Raw genomic sequence first — 22,520 nt, 5'->3', positions numbered from 1 at the left:
TTAATGCATTTGGGCTGGAAGGCACGCCGGGCATAACAGTACTCACGCTGCTGCCATATGCGACAATAAAATGCTGATACTGTAGAAGCTTGGGCAAGCTGGTGTGACATTGTTTTTCAGCGGCGCAGGGGACAAAGGACGAGACAAGTGCACAGACTCAGCGTCTTGTCTGTGCACTTGTCTCGTCCTTTGTCCCCTGCGCTGCTGAAAAACGAAGACAATAAAATGATTACATTATCTGGATGAACTTTTCCTAAACTCCTGCTGGATATCGGCACACATAACGTAATGTCCTCATTAAGAGCCTATGTTGCTTTTGTATTCAATTGCACTAACACTTCTACCGCCCCGATCGAATAAAAAAAACGGTGAGTTTGAATAACGCGCCACTACACCGCGCATTGTCTCCGCCCTCTCGTGGCTGCGGCGCGAGTTGCATGCAGTACAGATTTCAGATCGCAAGCGCTGATGTAAGTTGCGACATTTTCTTTTTGTTGAAAGAGTGCAGGTTACAGTATTACGGCATAATGTGAAAACGCAATAAAACAGCACAAATCAGCCTCACTTAACTGTATTGCCTGTATTTACACAGCAGTCCATCTCGTCCGGTCGTGCTGCAGCCTCTCAGTCGCCAGAGTAACTCAACAGGTGGTGCCACATTCGTCCGACCCGTGGCCGTCCGTCTGTCGCCTGTCACCCACTCCGTGTCTGAATGCCTCTGCTTCCAGATTATGGCGAAGCCGAGTGCTGGTGACAGCAGCGGCAGCATGGGTCAGCTGGAAGCGGATGTGACTAATGCTATATGGCACGCTTTCGACACGCTCGGCGATGGCAATTCGGGCAAGGCGGCCAAGTCGCGCCTCAAGGTGGGTCTCCAAAACGCGTGCGCGACCCGCAATGTGTCATGCTTGCGTGTGTGCTTGTAAAGGCGAGAAAGGACGCCCACACCACGTCGTATGTCGCGTTGCTTGTGCGAAGGCGCAAGGTTTTTCGTCTTCTACTGGCGTGTTACCCAGCCGAAAGTGCCAAACGTACTTTGATTTAGCGAGTTGTGTAATGAACCGTGCCGGACCGTTAGGCGCGTCCGTGCATAACGCCGCTGGCTCCGGATTTGCTCCATTGACAGCAATCAAAGAATACCCCGGCGACGACGGACGTTGGTCGTGGGTCACCGCTGTGTCCGGCTCCGGGTTGCCGATGTCGTAGCTCAGGTGTCCTGCGTGTGGCGACCCTGGCTAAAAGCAATCGCGACCACTGTGTAGTTCTTGGTCGCGCTTATATGCGTCGGCGACATTGAGCGAAAAAAAAAAACGATGAAAAGATTAGAACGAGTCCGTCCGTGTATGAGATACAAATCACGGGTGGGAGGTCGCAGCCTACGAGGTTTTTTTCGCCGCTTTCTTTGCCCCAGTTTAAACCGGCGCGATGCGTTGGTTGACGTGCCGTCACAATCTAGTGTCGTCTCACTTTTCTTGCGCTCCATATCGCTTTCGGTGGTACAGGGGGTCGTACAGACAGGCGCTGGTCGTAGCGGGCAGGATCCCAACACGTCGTGCACACCTGTGTTTGGGGACCTTGCTGAACATCGTATTGTGTTTATATTCTTTCTCTCTTTTTCCGTGGCCGAGTTGAAAGAACCCTGCTGGCTGTCGCTGTCATGCGGCAGAAACTTTATGGCAGGCGTCGTGAGCGAGCATCACTCAACTAATATCCGTGTTTGGCACATTCAGTTATCCGTGCGTTTCGCCGCAACACCTGTGTCCGAGAAGCCGAGGGCTGCCTTTCGAACGATGTGAAATGCCGCGCCACTTTGGCATATTTTTTTTAAACTGGCTTGTTTGAAGTCTATTGTTAACCTTTATACTAATTAATACAGGCTGGCCAGAGGGCTAATGTGCTAGCTTGTTTCCAAGCAGACTATTCCACGTAATTGTTTTTCAGTGTCGTGTCTCCAGCAGCGGCAGCGGTGATTGATTGCTTCATGCAGGAATCTTGCAAACAAATGTGCGGTCTTTTCTTTCTGTATTAAAAAGGAAAAAAGAGCCACAGTGAGGATATGTGTAATCACTTTCGAAATGTCGTTGTCTTGCCTGTCAGCAAGGATGTCGCCACGAAGGGAAGTTAAGCAAGCGTTTAGAAACTTTGTACTGGTGATTCATCATACGTAGCTTGTGCAGTCTACCGTGTAACGCTAATGAATTGCTATCTTTGCTTTGGCGCCCATTTTAACAAAGTTCGTATTTTTTATGCCCATAGGTTATACATTCGAGGGCATGCGCCGAGTTGCTGGTTGTCTTTGCCGTGCACAGCTTTTGCATCATTCAGTGGCAGTTAATACTAGAACATTCATGCAGCTTTTATACGAGGTCAGGCACTCTGCCTCGTATTTTGAAGTTGAAATTGGCATCTACAAAGTAGAAGGCAAACTATCAAAGCTGTTTGCAGATTAGACTGATATACATAATTGGCCAGAACTTTTTTCGACACGACGCTAGGCTGTCACAATTGCTGAAGTGGTAGATGCAAGCAGTCGTAGACCACTCTTACACATGAGCACATTTGATAGTTCAGTTCCTGATTTGCATTGGCAGTATTCGTTCCACTGCAGTGCAACAACTCCTAAATCCTTAGTTTGAATTTGCGAGCAGGGCTTGGGGCTGCACTGCTAACACCAACAGTTAAAAAAAAAAAAGCCCCCCCCCCCCCCCCCCCCTTCCCCATCTCCTGTTCTGGAATCTTTCAGCACCAACAAAATGGCAGATTATTCATTGCTGCTAGGCGTAGTGCTATATTGATTGGATTTACTTCCATCAAAACTTGGCACTGCCACTGGTAAAATGGCATCTGCTCTCTAAGTTATTCCAATTCATATCTCTTTGTTATGGGTAAACAGCCAAGAGTCCCATTCCGTTCTGTTTATGCATTTCTGTGTCGCACCAAACCAAACCATCACCACAGTGATGTCTCTTTGTCGTGGATTCGTAGTGGTTTTGATCTGTTGCATTTTTTCTTCAACCAGGTCTTTACGTCAAGTTTAGGAACTGTCCTGGGTTACACAAGGGCTGAGGCTGCACTGGAGGAATACTGCAGCACACAGGAACTTCAGTTTGAGCAGTACATGACATACCTGCTAAGGGAGCTGTTTTCAGGGCTTCCCAGCACCCTTGACGTCAAGACCATCAGGAAGTGAGTCACATTTTTGTTGTTAACAGGACTAGCGCTTTTATGGCAGCATATGTGTCTCATCTCCTATTGAATTGTTGGACTCTGGGGAAAGTGTGGAATCCCAGTCCGCTGAGGTCGTCGCACTCAGTTATGGGACATAATGTTTTCTCGGTACTAGTTTTATCTCTTTATTGTCAATAGGCAGTAAGTATTTTAAAGGGGCTCTGAAACGCTCAGTCACTGCATTTGGTTGTCATGAACACCTGAGCCAAATAATACACTTCTACACTCAGCAGAGAATCCATAATCACCATGAAAGTTGGCGAGCCCTTTCCAGCGACTTTTTCACGCTCGCACCATCCCACGTCGCACTGCTTCTCCGTATACCAGTTCAGAGACGGCTATTGGTTAGATTCTTTTTGATGTCAGGCAGCTACCATGGCAGCGGCCCATAAGCGGCATCGCTCTGGTGGGTTAGGAAGTTCCACCGCTGGTAGTGGGTCCGGGTGGAGGAATGCCAACCTTTCAGCATGCAGAAAGTGGTAAGAAAAAAGGGAAAGGCGCGGAGATGCTTAAATTTAAATTTTTACTACAGATAACTCGGCTTCTACAAAGTGCTTCAAAAAAATCCTTGGTGGAAGATATTCCTTAATCGGTGTCCATTAACATCACTGGTATACTGCAACTTTATTAGAGCCCCTTCCAGAGCCCCTTAATACCGCTATTAAAGGAGCAGCCTGCCACCCTTTGGAATGACTGGTCCCACTCTAGGCTCGGTTTTCCATTTTAATGCCGTAGCGTTAAGGCTCCCCTCTGCAGAAAATCCTGCCGGCAGCAGTGTCAGAGAAAAGTAGGTGGCCCATTTGTCACCTAGGTCACATGACCTTGTGGCGTCATCACAGCTTGAATTGCGGATTGTGAGCAAACGGCCGTTCGTGTCAGGTGGAAGTTGAATTAATGATTGGTTGCAAGAGGTTGTGCGAGAAGGGCAACCCTGGTGCCACAAGCCCCATTGGTGGCAGCACCTGCCATCGCAGGGCAGTGGCGCATTGCTTCACTGCTGCACCACTGTGCCACGAGTGGTACGAGGACTCTGAGCAATCCATGAATTTAAAGCAGAGAGTGACCAATTCCGCATATATGGCCGTTAACTCATTAACACTATCGTGTCATACCTTTAAGGTTGAGCTTAACTGTCCACTCAAATTTTTTTCTTTTTAGTAATATCACTGTATTACAAGTCCAACTTAAAAATTATTCTGATACAAGCCGCCTTAGTCTAAATAGCTTTTGGGAGCAGTATTTTTTGGGAATTCTTTGCAAAAGTAGCTAAGCTTGCAGGTGAAAATGAAGGTGGCAGTAAATTTATCTGGGAAAAATATTAATAAGAGTGAAGTTGTAATTTCAAAGCAGCTTGTGCTTGAGATAGTCCTGATCAGAAAAAGTTGCATGATGTAACGTTTTACTTTTTCTTAATTTCTTTATCATTGTTCAGGTACCGGGACCACATTGAAGATGTGTGTTGGCTAGTCTGCAAAAAGAAATACCTTGATCGGGAGTTTGTGGCATTCCCAGAGAAATGCGTGGCACAGTTGTTCCGGGTGTTCTGCTTTCTGGGAGAGCTGCAAATGTCGTCGAAGGACTTGCCAGAGGTTATCATGGTTGCAGAAGAAGTTGAGGAGGTGAGTTGAGCGATGCTACATAAAGGCCAGTGTTTGTCTCACTGCAACAGTTGCACACTTGTTTGTAATGCTCTTGTTGGCTATACAAGAGTTTTTTTTTTTTTTGCTTGTCAGTTTGTAAATGTAAAAGTAGTTTTGGATTGTCACGGTTTCTAGAAGCAATTGAACAGTTAATTCTTGGTATGCTCATTCTAGTGCTCTATTGGTTCTGATGTAATGCTTTGGTAATATTACTGGTAATATTACTGTCCGTGGTGTGATTTTCAGCAAAAGCAGTCATAAAGCAACAATCTCTTTTTTTATCCTGTACATGGAGCTTTCCTGGGGTCACTTATGTCGAGAAAGGGAACAAGTTAAAGGTATTTTCAAAATAACAGTTGTTCTTAACCGACACCTTTGCTTGCTCATTGTGATGTGACGTAGCTCCTTTTTTCGCACTGAAGGTAGTTTACTGAAATTCTGGCTGTGTTCTAAGGCATAAGTACACAGTCCCTGAAAATTTAATCAAAATCAGCACAGTGGTTCAACCCCGCACTCCTTAAACCATATATGCCTAGCATCCTACATATAGGACGCCACTTTCTTGCACAGTAACTCAGAGTTTATTGTGTAAAAGCTTGCGCCCACTAGCATAGGTTAAAGAGTGTCTAAACTTTTCTTGGGCAAGGGATGGGTTGTGTGCTTTCAGAAGATTCGCCAATCTTCTCTGGGCACCATTTTTGAAATCCGACCCCATCGACTGCATTGTAATTCAGCAAGAAAAACAAATAATTTTTGCTCATTGTCATAAGGAAACCACCACGCGTGTTGAAAAGTGTGACTGTAAAGTTGACATAAAATGTTTGAGGCATTATACACGTAACAGGCAACGAATTTGCCTAATACCCTACATTAGGTCGGCTCAGAAGTCAGTGTTGATAAAAATATTTCACGAATATAAGGATGATTCTGAATTGTGAAGTGAAACATTTTATATAAAAAAATGTTCAAGTTTTAATTTCTGAAATTTCGGCACTTATGGGCTAAGCAAGTAACAGCTCTGATCAGGTATGACACTCTGTGAGCAGAAGCCTTTGCACTTGTAGATGAAGCTTGATGAGGTAGAGGAGCCCCTCGGTTTGCACTCAGCATGTGTGTGCAGTTGCAGAGCAATACTACGAAACATACAACTGCACTAATTAATCCAACGGTTTTGTTGTCTCACTAAGTTCCTTGCTTCCACACTTGGTTAATTCTCTGTTGAGACAGATTGTGACTGGTACTCGGCAGCCATCGAGCTCTAGTGTACACTCAATTTTAAAAACTGAATTCGATGCACATTCCTTTTTTTTTTTTGGAGATTGAACCGAAAACTCCATCCCTCCCTACTTATGCAGTGATAGCACTCTGCTGAGTCTAGCATTGGCACTCTGCAAGTCATTGTGTGCTGTGACTGGAAGCCAAGTAAGCGTTACCTTCCATCCTTTTTTGTGACACAGGTGACCAGCACTTTTGTGAAGGCCTTAGGGAAGGAGTGGGACTCAGAAGATTTCCGGCAGCTAGCGGCACTACTTCCCGTGTTCCACTTCCAATCTTTCCTGGCTTTTCTCGAAACACGCTACACATCGGGGTCAGAGCCATGTGGTCTCGTTGAGGCCTCTGCAGAGGTCTACGACATCTACGTTGGAGACGTCATCAAAAAGGTGACTAGTTGTTCTACAACTTCTTCAAGTTGTTCTACAACACTGAACTTGATTGCAAATGTGCTTCATGTGTTGATTACACATGTCTAGTTTGAAATATCAATTCATTACTGATTCCCTAGTGTATGTTATACAGTACTGTCAGCCGCAAAAGTTAGGTGAATCTGTGATGCGTGGTAGAGCAAAGCAAAACTGCATCACTCGCATTGAGGGCTTTACAATGCCTCCTCAGTTGGGTAGCAAACACATTGCCCTCAAGATGGGAGCGGCAGGCCTCCTCCTTCTCCAGATGGAGGCTCAGTTGGACAACAAAGCAGACTGTGCTCAAGATGGGAGCGGCTGTCCCCCTCCGGCTCATACCTTGGGTAGGAGCCAACACAAAATTAAACATTTGACATCAGGGGGATCATGTGATCGCCACTACACGAGCAGCACAGGGAAAACAGTCGCACAACTCTGCTGCCTGAGGAAGGAACACTAGTTTTGCTTTGCTCCGCCACGCGTCACAGATCCACCAAACTTTTGTGGCTGACAGTACAAATCATTTGCTGCCGATATTTGGAGTTGAACTTTTTTTTTTTTTGGTCGGCAGGGGCTGTGAGTCAGGAAGTTAACATATACATGGCAGTATACGGTGCATGTGCACATTTTTAATCATCTCCTTTCTCTGTCAAATGTGCAGGGTTTGCTGAAGAAAAAAATGTCCACCCTGGGCCTCTGGTGGGAGATGTACTTTGTGCTCCGGCCACACAGCTTCACCTACTTTGGCACCAAGGAAGGGAGCCGCAAGAGTGGAGAGATCTGCATTACGTCGCGTACACGCACAGAGGTACTGCTTGAGCCATCTTGTTCTTTGAGAATTCATGGGAATCAGTCAAATTTGGGTGGAGCTCTAGACCTGAGCACAGGGGGTAGATGTTTCGTCGTTTGTTCCGAAGATGAAGGGTGGGAAATGCAAAAATTAAATGGCATTGGTTTCAGAATTGTTATAATATAGCGACCCTGATCAGTGTAGCCACAGTAGCTAATTTCCGGAGTGCGTGTTGTCTCTGTACCGAGTATTTGCAGCTTCATGCTCTAATTTCTTTTTTTAAAATCACTCAGTCATCTTCAAGATGCCCATGCTCACTGCGACACTGCAATTTTCGGTTTGTCTAGAATTGTGCAACAGTATTCTTGGTGTGTGCTTTTGCTGTAATAGACTGCAGCTTTGCTCATTTATTTGCACTGCTATCTCCTTTACCTCCATGCCTTTGTTTTCAACTTTTCAGTACTTTTGTTTTTCTTTATGAAACACTACTGATACATAATCATGTGCTTTCTTCAAAAAATTTTATTTAACATTACTTGCCGCACTTGCTGAAAACACAGCAACTTTGAGTAGGTTGCCTTAGGTGCATTCACTGCCATGTTTCCTGTTCAGCCGGTCGGCGATGCCTCCACGCGGAAAGGGCACCGCTTTTTGGTCACCACTGACGAGAAGGTCGTCGAACTGGCTGCCTCCGATTACAAGTCCAAGCTACAGTGGATGTCGGGTTGGTGTTCACTTCCTGTTTCTTGCTTTCCTGGACTTTGAATTCGTACCGATCGCATATCGATTTTTCTTTTCTTTTCCCATCGTTGTACCAGTCCCTATTAACCTTACAAAAGGGACACTCACAACAAATTGAAATCATCGCGTCCTGATTACAAAGCTGGGAAAGGTCAAGGAATGAAATACAGGCATTGCGGTTGCCGCAGTGGCTCAGTGGTTAAGGTGACTGGCTGCTGATCGAAAAAGGCGCGGATGCTATTATGGCCACGATGGTCACATTTCGATGGAGGCGAAATGCTAGAGGCTCGTGTGCTGTGCAATGTCAGTGCACATTAAAGAACCCCAGATGGTTGAAATTATCCAGAGCCCTCTACTACGGCACCCCTCATAGCCTGAGTCGCTCTGAGATGTTAAAGCCCTTAAAACCCAACTGAACCAAAATCGAAATACAGGTATTGCTGCTACCAGCAAAATGCGATGAGCTCAACACTTACTTTTGTCGGTGATCTCTTAGGCCAGGCTGCACTGCTGTTCACTTCCAACTAGTAACCATGCAGTTCTTTTCGATGGAGTTATGGAGTTCTAACAGAGTGCCAAAGGAAAAAATGTTCCATTTTTAAATGTAATTTTCTTAGTAATGTGCCTTTTGCTGCTGAACATTAACACAACCACAAAGAGCTAATCAGTTGAGTTTTGCCAACAAAAAGAAAATTGTAATAGAGTTGCTCTCAGTGTTTCTTTAAGAGGCTTGTTGTGGTGTCTTATTAGGCAGCGTTGTGCCGAACATGATAGATGTGCTTTCTCGGGAGCCACTGGCAGCCAGCAGCAGCTGCATACTGATATAGCACTTGCTTTGAATCTCAGTGCAGCCTTCTTTCAAAAAAGATAATATAGCATAGTATTTTAATACAAGCACTGAGTGCACCATACACATTTATTTGGCAAGCCAGCCGCCGTGGTGGCCGAGTGGTTATGGCGCTCGGCTGCTGGCTCGAAAGACATGGGTTCGATCCCAGCTGCAGCGGTCGAATGAAATTCTAGAGCCGCATGTACTGTGCGATGTCAGTGCACGTTAAAGAACCCCAGGTGGTCAAAATTTCCGGAGCCCTCCACTACGGCGTCTCTCATAGCATTAGTCGCTTTGGGACCTTTAAACCCCCATAAACCAAACCAACATTTGGCAAGCCAAGCATGTTTATCAGTCAGCTTCAACCTGAAATGCTTTTGGGAGTGGCAGGCTATTTAGTGAAGAAATAATTTGTGTGCACTGACAATAAACCTTGACTTCCTGATGAATATGTGCTTGTAGCATGTGTCCTTCACTGACACGTGGCTCTTCACTGCGGAATATTAATTGTAATAATAACAGCAGTAGTAGTAATAATAACATTGCACGCAGCCATCCAGACAGCGGCACAACACTCGTACACAGCCCGGTCATACCAGCGGCACCTGGCGACCAAGCGCCGGAATGAGCGCCAAATGAGCCAGGCCAGGAAGCAGGACGATGAACGGCAGAGGCTGCAGCACCTTGCGCAGCTCGAGAAGGAGAAAGAGGTGGGTAGCATGTATGCCATGAGAGGGACGTGTGCTGTGAGGAGCAAGTATTAAGGCGAAAGCCTTTATAGGCTTATGACTCACCAGGATGTTAGCAGAAAAGTGTCACCCTATAGCTGTCAATCAAACGTGGTTGAGGTATCCATGGAGATTTCAGAACTGAGAGCTACTGCCCCCTTTCCTCAAAAACCTTTCCTTTCCTCGAAACATCATGTTTTCGCATTCCTCCACATAAGCAGACAAGTGTTCTCACAGTTAAATAACAGTTTGTTAATTGGCTAATTAGAAAAAAAGTAAGAACTCAGTATACGATGATGCAGATAATGCACTGCACATGCGCAAGGCACCAGTAGACAATGCACCTGAGCCTACTTTGCATGCGTGTGACATCACTGAGGGGCACCGCCATCGTTCGAGAGGAGCGCTCCCCAGACAATCTCACCAGACGCCGATCTGGAGGGATGCCGCCTAAACACTCCCCTGTGTCTCCAGCAATCAAGCGTGTGCGCGCTAATGAACGTCAGCGAAAGTGTCGTGAAGCGAACAATTGTGTAGTCTTTAATCAACATCTTCACCACACATCAGCGACAACACCGCACTAAGGGCTTTCGCCTCACCCCACTTTAGGTCAGCAAAGTGCACCTCTGAATTTTTTATAGACTGTCAGTTTGATTGACACAGTAGAGTATACGTTATCATTAGTGTTCCCACTGGATGAAGCTGCCACTGACACTGACAGGTTCAGACAGTGCGATGGGTGGTGTTATCCAATCTGCCAATCACCGTGTTACACGCTGTACCCTTCTCTCCCGTCACCCGTCGCTTCCCACCCTTGCTTCGTCTTCCCTTTTCCTCCTCTACCCTTAAAGTTCTTTCTTTCTCTCCACTTTTCCACCTGCAAACCGGGCCTCAGACAGACAGGCAGGTTTTTTTCTAGCTGTTCCTTCCTCCATAAAACAGGTTTTGCTAGGAGTAGGGCCATGGTGAACATTACTAGGTGTACAGCACATTTGGCCAGTTTTGGTTGGATTGTGGCGTGCTTGTTCGGACGGTCGGTTTTCTGAGTCTTCCATGTATTGCAACATTTTTGCTCAGTGTACCACTTTAGCATTCCATAGGTATAGCTACTGTTCTGTTCTAGTACTATTGACAGATGTCCCATGCGAGGGGGGGTTGTCTCTGTGTGGGATTAATGGTTTGGGTATGTTCTAACCAAAAACTCTTACATTCAGCACATCACTGTTAAAAGGGTGTTAACACAGTTATCACATTTTCGTGCTTTTCCCTCGGTAAACTCGTTCATCATAAGTTTATCGTGGAAAACATGGCATTTTTATTGGAAGTTTTGGTTTCGTCCATTCAGCGCCAGCATGTGGTTTCCACACAAAGTACATTCAGCCTGCTGTAGCATTGGTTATCGCACGGGCTCAGAACTTTGATGTGAGGAGAAATTCATCTGCTCAGCCCAGTCACTGTGATGGCCAGCAGCATGTCAGGTTGCACATCATTTTTTTCTGACAGACAGATGCAGAGATGCAATGGCTGTTGTTCTGCTCAGATGACATGTCACTCATTGTTGATTTCTGTACAGGCAGAAATGTCTAACCCTGCTCGCCAACCAGTATTTAGAACAGTGTTGGTTGTAACGCGTTACAAGTAACGGAGTTACCGGTAACGCGTTACACTTTTCGGTAACGTAGTAATGTACTCGTTACCATTTCGGAACTGTGACGGGTAACATACTTACGTTAACATTTTTCGGTAACGGGACATGTCACGTTACTGGTTACTTTTTGTCCCAATTGTGACCCACTCCGCCCTCTTTTTTAGAAAAAGAAAACGCAGAGCACCTAAATTGATGTTGTAAATAAACAAAATCTACAGGTGCTCACGACGACCTTTGTTGCGGCTCGCATGCATACCAGAAAACACGCCCCCTTGACAACGCACCCAACTAAAGAAAAGAAAGACAGAATACTCATAAGGCACGAAACATGTGCACGAACAAGCATTCACACACTTGCCTTCACCTACCTCCCCTTCCCAAACCACTCACGCACACGCAACTCCCTAAAGAATGGAAGCATGCGGAGGATTTTGGAACATCACAGTTTTCAGAATTACCTTAAATTTGTTGAGAGTTGAGCGATGTTTTCTTTGTGAAGTTAGAATTGATGGTGAAATGTCATTATGTGTTTAATGTCACATTCTGAAAATGGCTTCACCATGTACCAAAGAGTTAGAAGCCATCGCATGTACTCCACAGGCGACTTTAGGCCACTATAACATTGCTACGCTCCTGCACATTTGTGCAAAGTATTCTCGGTAAATCAAGATTGCGCGTAAAATCTTGTTTGGGCTAGAAGTTTTGTGTGAAATGTGAGCTTTATAAAACTGTTGTCGTAAGTTCTTAAGGCGAAAACTAAATAAAATTAATGGCCATGAAGTAAGGGCGAAGTAACATGCGGTACCTTTTTTCGATAACAATAACGATAACGCGTTACCTTTTGTGCAAGTAACCTTGGGCGGTAATGCGTTCCTCTTTTTTAGCGTATTTAATTACATTTTTTCGGTAATGCCTACAACACTGATTGAGAATCACTGAATGGTGTTCCACTCAGTGCCTGTGATCAAAAATTGCTGTGTGGCATTTAAGTCAAAATATGATTGCAACTGGCCAGGACACAGTTGTAACCCTTGGGATCCACTTGGTTCCAATTGGGTTTGGCCTGTTCCAATTTGTCTGTTTTATCTGAGATCCCTATGAGCTGAGGTAGCAAGGCCTATGTTGGTCTTCGAAGTTTTGCGTCTGTACCCCTTTAACACAATAGCTAGGCAGGTGAGTTGGTGATATGTGTACCCCATCAATTAACCCGTCCCCTAGCAGACTTGGACGAGTAAGCAAACTGTCGTTTCTGGCTTATGACTAGTTCAGCTTGTCATGTGTTCTATGGCACTCTGTATCAACTTTAAGGCCAGCAGGGCTCGTCCAGAGCATTTTTTTGGTTTGAGCAGATGGCAGCATGGGTACTACAGACGAACCCGACTACAACGAACGCCGCTTCAACAAAATATTTCAGATTCCCCGTCAGCTAGCCATAGAAAACAATGTATGCTAGTTCTCACCACAACGAATTATCTTTTCAGGTGCGTTTCCGCTTCAACGAAATTTTTTGTTCAGTGGAGATGGGCTTAACATTTATATTACGACAAAAAAAGCATACCCATCTTTACGTTAATAGCGTTTAATTTAACCGAAAACGCTTGCTGGAATCGATGTGTGCCCCATAGTGCGTCGAGTGCGAATGGGTGGTGCTATTCGATATTGTCCGTCATATCATCCGTCGTTCGTCATATCGGGTGTCGACCTCGATGAATACATCGCCGCTGATGCGGACGCGGTAGCACACAAGGAGTTAACCGATGAAGCAATAATTGAAGAGGCCCACCACCACGGCGCTTCGTCCAAAGATGAGAGCGACGTGCAGATGCCCCAGCCCTGCCGTTTTCATTGCATGTGATGGACGCATTTGACACCATTCGTGCTTTCACTGGTGCGCATGACGGCGACATCGTGATGCAGTTGTCGGCCGAGTGTGAAACTCGCACCATGACGCTCATGTCCACTAAAAGGATGCAAGCCAAGATGACCGAATTTTTTGACTGAACAGTGCAGCCAGATCCTAGTTTTTTGGGCTGATTTGGCCACAACAAAATTTTTCGCACACCCCGTGAATTTCATTGTAGCGGGGTTCGACTGTAAATGACAATTTTGGTACCATTTAAAAAAAAAATCTGTCTGTTAAGGGATTACGTTGCTATCCATATAGTCTGGAGACTTGAATCATGTAGGTTGGGGATGGGGACACTTTCTAGAATGTGCCGTCTATAGGAATGCCCTGCAGCACTGTGCGGCCACCGGCCCAGTTTTTTGCAGGCCACAGTTTTTGCGCACCATCTTCGTACACCATGTAACTGTTCGTAGAGAACTTTTCACTCTTCAATGAACGGTTGAAAGTTTGTGCTTTACACTGTCCTCTAGTTGTTTAGCTGTGCGAGCGCAGTACACAGCACACATTTAACCCCTTCAGGTGCTACTTGTGCATATGTACACATATTAAAATGCTGTAAACTCCCCATATATTAGGCACAATGTGCTGAAATGTGGCCATTATACTAAAGAACTGAAGTATGTAATATTGCCGTTAGAACCATTTTAAGCCTAACGTGCGAAATAAACACAAATCTTTTTTAACGCCTCGTTAACTAGCTGCGGTATGGCTTCAGTCAATACACATTTTCGTTTGTTTGTGTTGCAAGAATGAGTGCTTTAAAATCTTTAAAACGTGCTGATTTATTGGTAAAGTGAGTTATGACAGAAAGGAGTCAACCCAATATACTAGAGACCCTGAAGGTTGGATCATGTCGTGGAGATACGAGATCTCGACAGAAGCTTGCTAATTAGGCATCTGGGAGGCTGGAAATTTTTTCTGTGAAATCTTGGTATGCTCCTCAATAAATCAGCACGTTCTAACATTTTTCCTCTTTTGGATATTAATTTGTGCCTTAAGGGGTTACCGTAAAAACCGGAATATAGGTCGAACTTTTTTTCAAAAAACCATGGTGAAAAGTCGACCCCCGTCTTATATACCGGTCATTGGCGGAAAAAATACGGAAGTCTTGCAACAATGGGTGGCTGAAGTCAACAGCCTCCATCACCATCGCCATCAGCAGCAGTGCTGCCATTTTGCGTTTTAGTAGATGCAAAGCGGAAGCTAACGGCAATTTACCGTCGCCTTCAAGAAAAACACGATTGAGTACGAGGAAGCTCACGGGAACCTGGCGGTACAGCGCGAATTTGGAGTATCCGAAAAGAGCATTCAGTACTGGCGGAGGCAGAAGCTGCGTATTACAACTTGCAGCAACCAGAAGAAAACATTTCGTGGGCAGACCGTAGTGTATCGAGAATAGGAAGGAAACGTTGCGCTGCGAGCAAGATCGCTGCCTGTGACTGCCGAATGCATCCGCGTGAAAGCGGCAGAGATCGCGCGTGCCTCTAGACTCACGAGGGCGCAATTCAAAGACTCGCCATCCTGGTTGCGGCGATTCATGAAGAGGAGGGCTTTGCTCTACGGCGCCGCACTTGCCTGTGCCAGAAACAAACATGCGGGCCGATTGGTGCGCGATATTGTTAAAAAATTTGCCGGGTGTACATACAAGCTGCATTTAAATGAAATTAAATACTGTCACCATTGTCCAACCTCTCGAGTCGCATTTGTTTCAAAGTAAGGATGTCTTTCGGTACTTTTCCCATTGAAAAAAGATCTTTTTCATTTTTAGAATTGGTTAGTTAGGGGGTCGACCTATATTCCGGTCCGACCTATAGTCCGGTTTTTACGGTAGGCATTTGTTCCCAGAGTTGGGTACGCATACAGGAATTATAGGCATGTTTTACCAGGTACCTGCAACCGTACACTGTTATGACATCCGCAGGCCCGCCGGCAAGCAGAGGAACAGCTCAAGAGCGAACATCAGAAGCGGCAGGAGCTGGAAGCAGCGCAGCAGGAACTGGAGCGCAAACTTGAGGAAGAGCGCCAGGCTAAGAGGGACGAGGAGATTGTGCGCACTCTTCAGTCCAGGTGACCATCATTAACTGACCCCCCTTTTTAATATATATATATATATATATCCCTGATCATTTTTTCTCATCACTCTCAACTGCTGCTGTTCCATCCTACTACAGTCGAGCCCACATATAACGGCGCCACTTAAGACGAACTTTCGCTTATAACGAACGAGACCTGTGCAACTGTCAAAATATACCTTGTTTCAATGGCACAAAACCACACGTATAACGAGCATCGTTAAGCCCTACTGATCGGTTGCAGCAAACGAACGGCATAAACCCGGCACCGCGATACAAGATAACCTGCCTTTGACCCCTTTGTGCGCCCGGCACGCGGTATGTTTTTGCGAGTCTCATCGCAGGCGAACTGCCCACCCCGTTGCGTGCCGCTCTCAAGTGAGCTACCCTTTCCCTACCGACGCTCCTTTCAAGATCGCCCTCCTCGCAACTCCACTCCCCTCCCCTCACTCTCTTGCAAATCCGCGCGTGGCCTCCGCGATCAACCGCTCCGCTGCCGGTGCCGTTCGCAGAGGCCATGCTCCGTGAAGCAGGCCTTCCGTGGGAGCCAAGAGGTGGCTGCACTGATGTTCACAGACGCCCCTCATTGGTCTCTCTGCTGGCGCTGTGCATCTATATCTTTAGCTTGATTGCCGCCTGTTCACGTTGCGTGTCTTCCCCATCACGCGCTTTTGTCACTTTTCTTGCGGTGCGAACGTTTCGTTGGCTTCGTTCAAATCTCGGGCCCTGGTTGTAATTCGGGATAGTGGACGGGAACACCATGCCCATTTCCATTGTATTCAACGGTAGAGATGATAAAAGTGGCCTGGGCGGAGGTGACGGCCACTGGCGAGCGGAACTGCTTCCACAAGACCGGCTTCGTCGACACAGTGTCTGATGCCGAGCCTGATGCTTTGGAAGATGACTAGTTCGGCGGCGATTTGTGGCAGCCCGTCGTCGACTCCGACATAGGGGGTCATGACATTGGTTGGAGTGATTTTATTTCTGTCGATGACGACGCCGACACCGCGGAACCATGCACGGACAAGGGCATCGTTTCTGAAGTGCGGGACGAGTGTGACGCGGAGGAATCAGATGAGGATGAAACTTCGGAGCCAGCACCCATAAGCGTGCCTGTAGCAATGGGCTACATAGAGAGCCTCAGACAACTTGTCTATGCCAAGGGCCTCGGCGAAGAGCACGCTTCTGCTTTAAATGAACTGGAAACCTCCCTCATCGGATCTGTGATGCAAAAACAGGCATCCATCACAGACTTTTTCGCAAAGAAAAAATTTTGTGTTTTGACAAGCAACTGTCTTTAAAGCTGTTGTCCACTTACTACGAACTTTGGGATATAACAAACGGACACCGCGTGACACTCGTGTTCGTTATGAGCGGGCTCGACTGTATTGTGCATTTTGTCGGGAGCGTTTTGTCGTGAGCGTGCAAACCAATCTGCAGTGAGTTTGTTTACCATCAGGATCCTGGCTGAGGAGTGGGAGAAGCGAGAGCAGCTGGAGCAAGAGAAAGCGGAGCAGCAAAAACAGCTCGAAGAAGAGAGCCGGCGCAGGGAGCACCTGGAGCAGCTGCGTCGGCAGAAAGACCGCGAGATTAACTCCATCGCTCAGAAACTTTCTTCGCTCAAGACAGAGAAGGTCCTGCTCAACTCACAGCTTGAGGTAGGGTTTTACTCTATCTACATTTTCAACTTTCATGTTGTGCATCCTTTGTTATGTTTTTTTCATGTTGTGTTTCAGTGCTTGCTTTCCATGCTTCTTCTCATGCCCATTCTCTATGAGAGTGGTAACATTGGCTATGTGAGACCCCCCCCCACTTTTTGGATTTACCCTCATCTCCAAAAGCTATTCTGCATACATGTTTTTAGCTTTTCGTCATTGTTTTTGCTCATGAGACTCCGTCATTCTTTTGTTTCTCTGATGACCCCCCTTTTTCTGGCAGTTGTGCATCATTAAACATACCTGAAAGAGGCAGGGTAGTACCGGTATGATATAGTGACCTGGCATTATGTGCTTCCACATTTTCATACCCAGCAATTCTGGACAAAATCATTATTCAACAGGAAAGAGTTTATGAACGCAATTTGTTCATATATTGAGATTTCACTATAACAGTCAATATATCTGCAGATCTCCTGTAGGCAGGCTTGCATTGTTTTGCTACTAATGTTTTTGCTATCGCCAAAAATGTTGCCTAGTGGTTTTCTATGGCAGTCTTATCGACTCGATGCAAGCAATGGAAGAACATTAAAGGAAAGATTTTGCTATGCATCAGAAGAACGGACCATTGACTTTGATATTTCCATAATAATATCTTGCAATATTCCAATATTGCAAATTTTTGTCCAAGAATGCTGGGCATGATTGTTTGTAGAGCATGTTCTCAGTGTCCACATTTGTAATGGTACACGTGTGCAGTCAGCACATAAGGCATGGCTCATGCCATGCCATCCAACAACATGCAATGCAGATGGCATGGGACATCAGCACATCGTTCCTACCTGGGACTAAAAGTGTAAATTGTGGAAGCGACTTTTCTTTCAGCGCCCCCATGCTGAAAGGGAAGTATTTAAAAGATAATCTCTCCAACCTGCCCCCCCCCCCCCCCCTCAAGTTTCCGTTCTTTATTTTTATTTGTTTCTTTATGCCGAGCCCCCTCAAGCCCCCTCACCGGCACTAAATATCTGAAACCCGGAGAGGAGCGCAAAAACATGGCATAGCTTTTGACAGCTATTGTGACCAAGGTTTTTTATTCACCACACGAATGGGGTGAGTTTCCTAAAAAAATGTATGTCTTGGTCGTGACTGAGGCTGTGGAATTCAGCAGGAGTATGGTTTACTTTAAAAAATGTCCCCCCCAATATAACAGCAGCCATTGGTTGTTTTCTTTTTGTCTACTGTAGAGTTCTTGCTGAGGTGTGTTCTGCGAGAGTGAAGCACTATGCAGTACAAGCCATGTAGCAGCCTTCGGGGCGTCTGAAATTTAGAAAACCTTAGAAAAAGAAGCTAAACTATTGGTGCTTCCATGTCTGGTTCGCAAAATTTAGTGCTTGCAAATTATTGAGCTCATGGAAAAAAACGCAATTTACAGTATTGCATCAGCAGTAAGCTGAACGCTCTGGAATTGTTTTTTAACTTTAGTTGTTGCTGAATTTGCGTCCCTCATAGCCTGAGTCGCTATGGGATGTCGAAATCCCATAAACTAAGTTGTTGCTGAATTTGTTCACATTGGTTCAGGAAACACAGAAGAAGCTTTCAGAGGCAGAGTTTGCAAGCAAGACTTTGGAGCGCCGGCTTCGCAAGAGCAAGAGGAAGGAACCGGCTCTAAAGCGGGCGGTGTCTGTAGATCTGACCGACTTTGTAATGACGCCAACCAGCAAGGTATAACCTAGATCTGTGCGCTGCAGAAGAGGTGGGATCTGTGGAGATCTACCACCTACTTTATTTTTGTTTGCTTCCAAGGCCTTCCTTTCCGACGTGCTCATACTTTGAGTGATCAGTGAGTTATCTCGAGTCGTAGCGCTGCAAAAGAGGTGACTCTGTGGAGATTTACCACCTACTTTATTTTCGTTTACTTCCAAGGCCTTCCTTTCCGATGTGCTCATACTTTGAGTGATCAGCGAGTTATCTCGAGTCGTATATCTCGAGCTATCTCGAGTGATGTCGTGCCATTGTGAACTGTTCCTGCGGCTTACCTTCTCTACCAGACTTATATGTATATTTACACTCGGAATGAAGAGTGGATGATACATGGTATCGTAGTCATGGTAATACTATATATATACCCCTGCCCGCCGTGCTCAACTGTTGCAGCAGGAAGTCTGTACATTGGAGATATGAGAGCTCTTGGTCCTGCCTCTCATTCAGTGCTGCTACCAATTTGACGATGCAAGGCAGCTTGGAGCACAGGGAAGGCTGTTGATTTTATACCTGTTTTTGTTTTTGTTGTTCCACTTTTATTGTATGTTTATTTCACGAGACAGAATAGGTCATTTCTGAGCATATTGCTCACACCCACCGCACTGTACTACCTTTCCCGCTTGGCTAAGGCTTCACTAGGGCTCATTGGCTCACTCAGAAAAAAAAAAAAATATTGTTGAGACTCAATTATTGTTGATTCTGTTGAAGTACGATGCTTCTATTCTTTTAATTGATCCTCTGCTGTGGTGCTGAACTTGCGGAAAGTTTTCACGCAACTTAGCAACTGCATCACTTAAGAGGCAACCTGAAGCTGTGCGGCGCAGAGCCAAGTTAAGTAGTATATGAAGTTTTGTAGTTTAGAGAAAAGTATGCATGGTCTCCTTTAAACAGAGGACTGTTGATATTTCCTATTGTAGCTGCGCAAAATGTTCAAAAATATGCTCGCGGGAAATCGTTACCACTCACCACGTTTCTCGTGAGTCCTCGCTTAGTGACAGTTTTCCTGTTGAAAAACATACTGGCACGAACTTCAGTGCAGTCTTGTTTTGTACTGCATGGCAATACAGCATGTGCGGGGTCTTTTTGCAAAAATCAAAGTAAATCAGAGTGAGTTTTTTTTTCTTCTTTTTGTACAGTGTGATCAAAGTGTCTGCAGCTGCTTGTCACTGCTATTCTTTGTTTTTGTCAGTGTGTTCATTTCTGCAAAGTTGCGTAGAAACTCTGCTTTTATCGTGCCCAATTTTAGCTGATTGATTTGACGCCTGGATGTTAAGGCTTTGGTTTTCAAATTCATCTGTGGTTGTTTCTGGTATGTGAGTTCATTTATGCAGTGTAAAACAGTGCTGCTTGCTACAGTATCATTTTTCTAGTTGCTGTGGTATGCCTAATCATGCTTGATTTATTTTTCCCAGGGTTTGTAGTCCTTTTTTTTTTTCTTTTATGAGAAACATTGACAAGTGCCAACGTTATTTATATTTACAACCTTGTCTGCCATCTTGAACCTTGTGTTATGAAAAAAAGGTAAGTTTTTGGAAGTGTCTTTGAATCTCTTCTTGTAAAACTCTGATCATTGTTTCACGCCATACTGCTCTAGACATTGCCTCAGTGCCCAAGTTGCTTAGAGGGACGACAAAATCCACAGTGCCTTAATGTTAACTGTACTAAGCTCTGCTACCTAAGACTGCTGAAGGGTTCTTTTTTCAGGCTCTGTAAAAAGTATGCATGCTCTATTTACTCAACATTTTTACAGGGTCAACTCTAGTGAGTGTTTGAGAAAAACATTTGTGAAGTTTCAACATTGATGACATGGTATACTAGCTTGCTCAGCAGCACTATGCGATAAGATATTTTTTTGTTGAATTTTAAGGTAAAATTTTCTGGTAGGCTCTTAAGTAAATTTCTTTTTGGTTAGCTGTTAGCTTTAGTTCCTAGTCTACCAAGCTGAGTTGAAACAAGTTTTCTTTAGCATGTTCATTCAGTTTTTACTCTCTGCGATTCACTCTTACTCTTTATGTGCATGAAAGACAATGAACATCCATAAAATTGTTTTTCAGAGCAAGGCAATTTGTCATTCGGGTTCAAGGTCTAAGTGGTGCCTTGATGTCATGCTTCATTACTTTTACTGGCATGATGGCTGTGATAGTCCTCCACTATTTTTTGCGCAGGGCCTCATTGCGTACAGGTTGCTTTTAATGTAAGCGTGTTGCATTCAAAAATTGCTTGTATGCTAGAGCTGACTAAACGTTTTTATCTCGCTAGTTATGTTTTATCAGCCTGGCTCATTGTTCAAACGTTTAAGGTGTCAAGATGTGAGGTGAATTTTTACTCTTGCATGTTGAAATAAATTATTTTGTAATGTATATAAATGTGTTGCCTTTTGTCATGGGTAATTAATGGGCCTTTGTGTGCCGAAACTACATGTGGGCTGGAAGGGAGGGTTCGAGATTGACTTTGAAAACCAGTTTAGCGTGTATTGAAGCCTGTTAGTTTTACCGAGAATAGCCAGTTACAAGAACATCAGTTAGAGCTGGAAAGTTGTTCTTCGTCGCCTGAAACCCGCAAGCTATAAAAGTGAAAATATTTGCTGAGAAGAAGGCCGTGCTTAGAGGAGCTTTTGAGGAAAGGTGCGGTATCACTGGGGCAGTCAACCATCTCTTCCAGCTAGCATTGCGAAAGGAAAAATAGAGTTACGAAAAAGTGCAATAGCTCTGTGAGCATAAGTGGTGCACTTGGTTAAAATGAAAATTGGCCTTGAAGAAAGCAGAGGTGCAGTAACTGCCTAACTTCTTGGTCAACACTTCAATCACACAGTAATGCAAGGGAAGGAGGGAGTGAAAGATGAACAGGTGCGTAGTGGAAGGCTCCAGGTTTTCCCACCACCTGGGGATCTTTAACATGTGTTGGCATTTCACAGCACACTGGTGCACAAGAGTTTCGAAAGGAGCATGCATTTTAGCAGTGCATTAAGTGATTTCGCTATTATACGAGGTGTTTCAGGGTAGCCCGCTACGAATTTTTTTAAAGCCGGGTTTTTTTACTCAAAATGATGGCCGTTTCAGCAAAGTAATACCAGTGTTGACGGACATCACAAAACAGGTGAATCATGTTATCAGTAATCTCGTTCACTAAATTCTAATAACTTTTTAACTATTGCATATAGGCACCCGGTTGCAATTAAGAAGTATGTAGCCGACGGTTAGTAATAGCTGTGTGCGTGTTTAGAATTTCGAAAACTCCATTACACTTAGCACTGTAGCTGAAAAAATTTTGATCATTTCTCGCTCAATTCAAAAATCGCGCGCCGGCTGTTTGCGCCCAGCGATGTCGATCGAACGCGTCACTCCATGGTGCCCGTCCCACGTGGCCTCTGATTCGCCCGCGCTAGCTTGCAAGCATTCGTGCGGCTGCGTCATAGCCGCCAAACTAACGCTGCGCCAGGGCTGCATGCAGCTTGTCTTGATATAAACCTCCGCGAGAATCGTGCGACAAAAGACGCAGCCTGTGCAGTCATTTAGGCGATACATTATTTTGGTGCAATAGCGCAATAATTTTGGTGACGTCTAAATGCGCTGCGCAACGCACCATTAAACGTAGCAGCACTGCATAGCGCACTCCGAACGAGGCGACAAGTGGGGAATGCCCCTCGGATGATCTGCTCACAATAGTGGCCTTTCTGGGGTGAAATGTTTGGTAAATGTGTCGCTGACCCTGCCTTGAGTAGACCGAAATACCTAGTGTCATGATGCTCCTTGGGTCAAAGCTGCCATTAAAACCAGATCATTATTAACGCTGGGCTTCCCGCAAATGTCATTTTTTAGTGTTCCGACCGCGGTGAATGAG

General features: G+C 45.2%; 1 protein-coding gene across 1 annotated transcript; it reads left to right on the top strand.

Moving 5' to 3' along the window:
- The first annotated feature begins 632 nt into the window (after positions 1-632).
- Positions 633-21,041, top strand: LOC144121442 (switch-associated protein 70-like). Its single transcript, XM_077654645.1, has 10 exons — positions 633-866; positions 3,020-3,186; positions 4,661-4,847; positions 6,326-6,529; positions 7,212-7,358; positions 7,953-8,064; positions 9,463-9,620; positions 15,114-15,259; positions 16,724-16,922; positions 18,498-21,041. Exons 1-10 carry the CDS (start codon positions 732-734, stop codon positions 18,645-18,647), a joined length of 1,605 nt encoding a protein of 534 aa, XP_077510771.1. The 5' UTR covers positions 633-731; the 3' UTR covers positions 18,648-21,041.
- The last annotated feature ends 1,479 nt before the right edge of the window (positions 21,042-22,520 follow it).

Source organism: Amblyomma americanum, chromosome 2 (assembly GCF_052857255.1).
Source record: "Amblyomma americanum isolate KBUSLIRL-KWMA chromosome 2, ASM5285725v1, whole genome shotgun sequence".
NCBI lineage: Eukaryota > Metazoa > Arthropoda > Arachnida > Ixodida > Ixodidae > Amblyomma > Amblyomma americanum.
The sequence above is the reverse complement of the archived record's forward strand: the minus strand, read 5'-3'. Positions and strand labels throughout refer to the sequence as shown.

Excerpts from the sequence above, each read along its gene's own strand:
- LOC144121442 (XM_077654645.1), top strand. The coding sequence starts at position 732 with ATGGCGAAGCCGAGTGCTGGTGACAGCAGCGGCAGCATGGGTCAGCTG. Across the intron at positions 9,621-15,113 it reads AGCTCGAGAAGGAGAAAGAG|GCCCGCCGGCAAGCAGAGGA; the intron begins GTGGGTAGCATG and ends TGACATCCGCAG. Across the intron at positions 15,260-16,723 it reads GTGCGCACTCTTCAGTCCAG|GATCCTGGCTGAGGAGTGGG; the intron begins GTGACCATCATT and ends GTTTACCATCAG.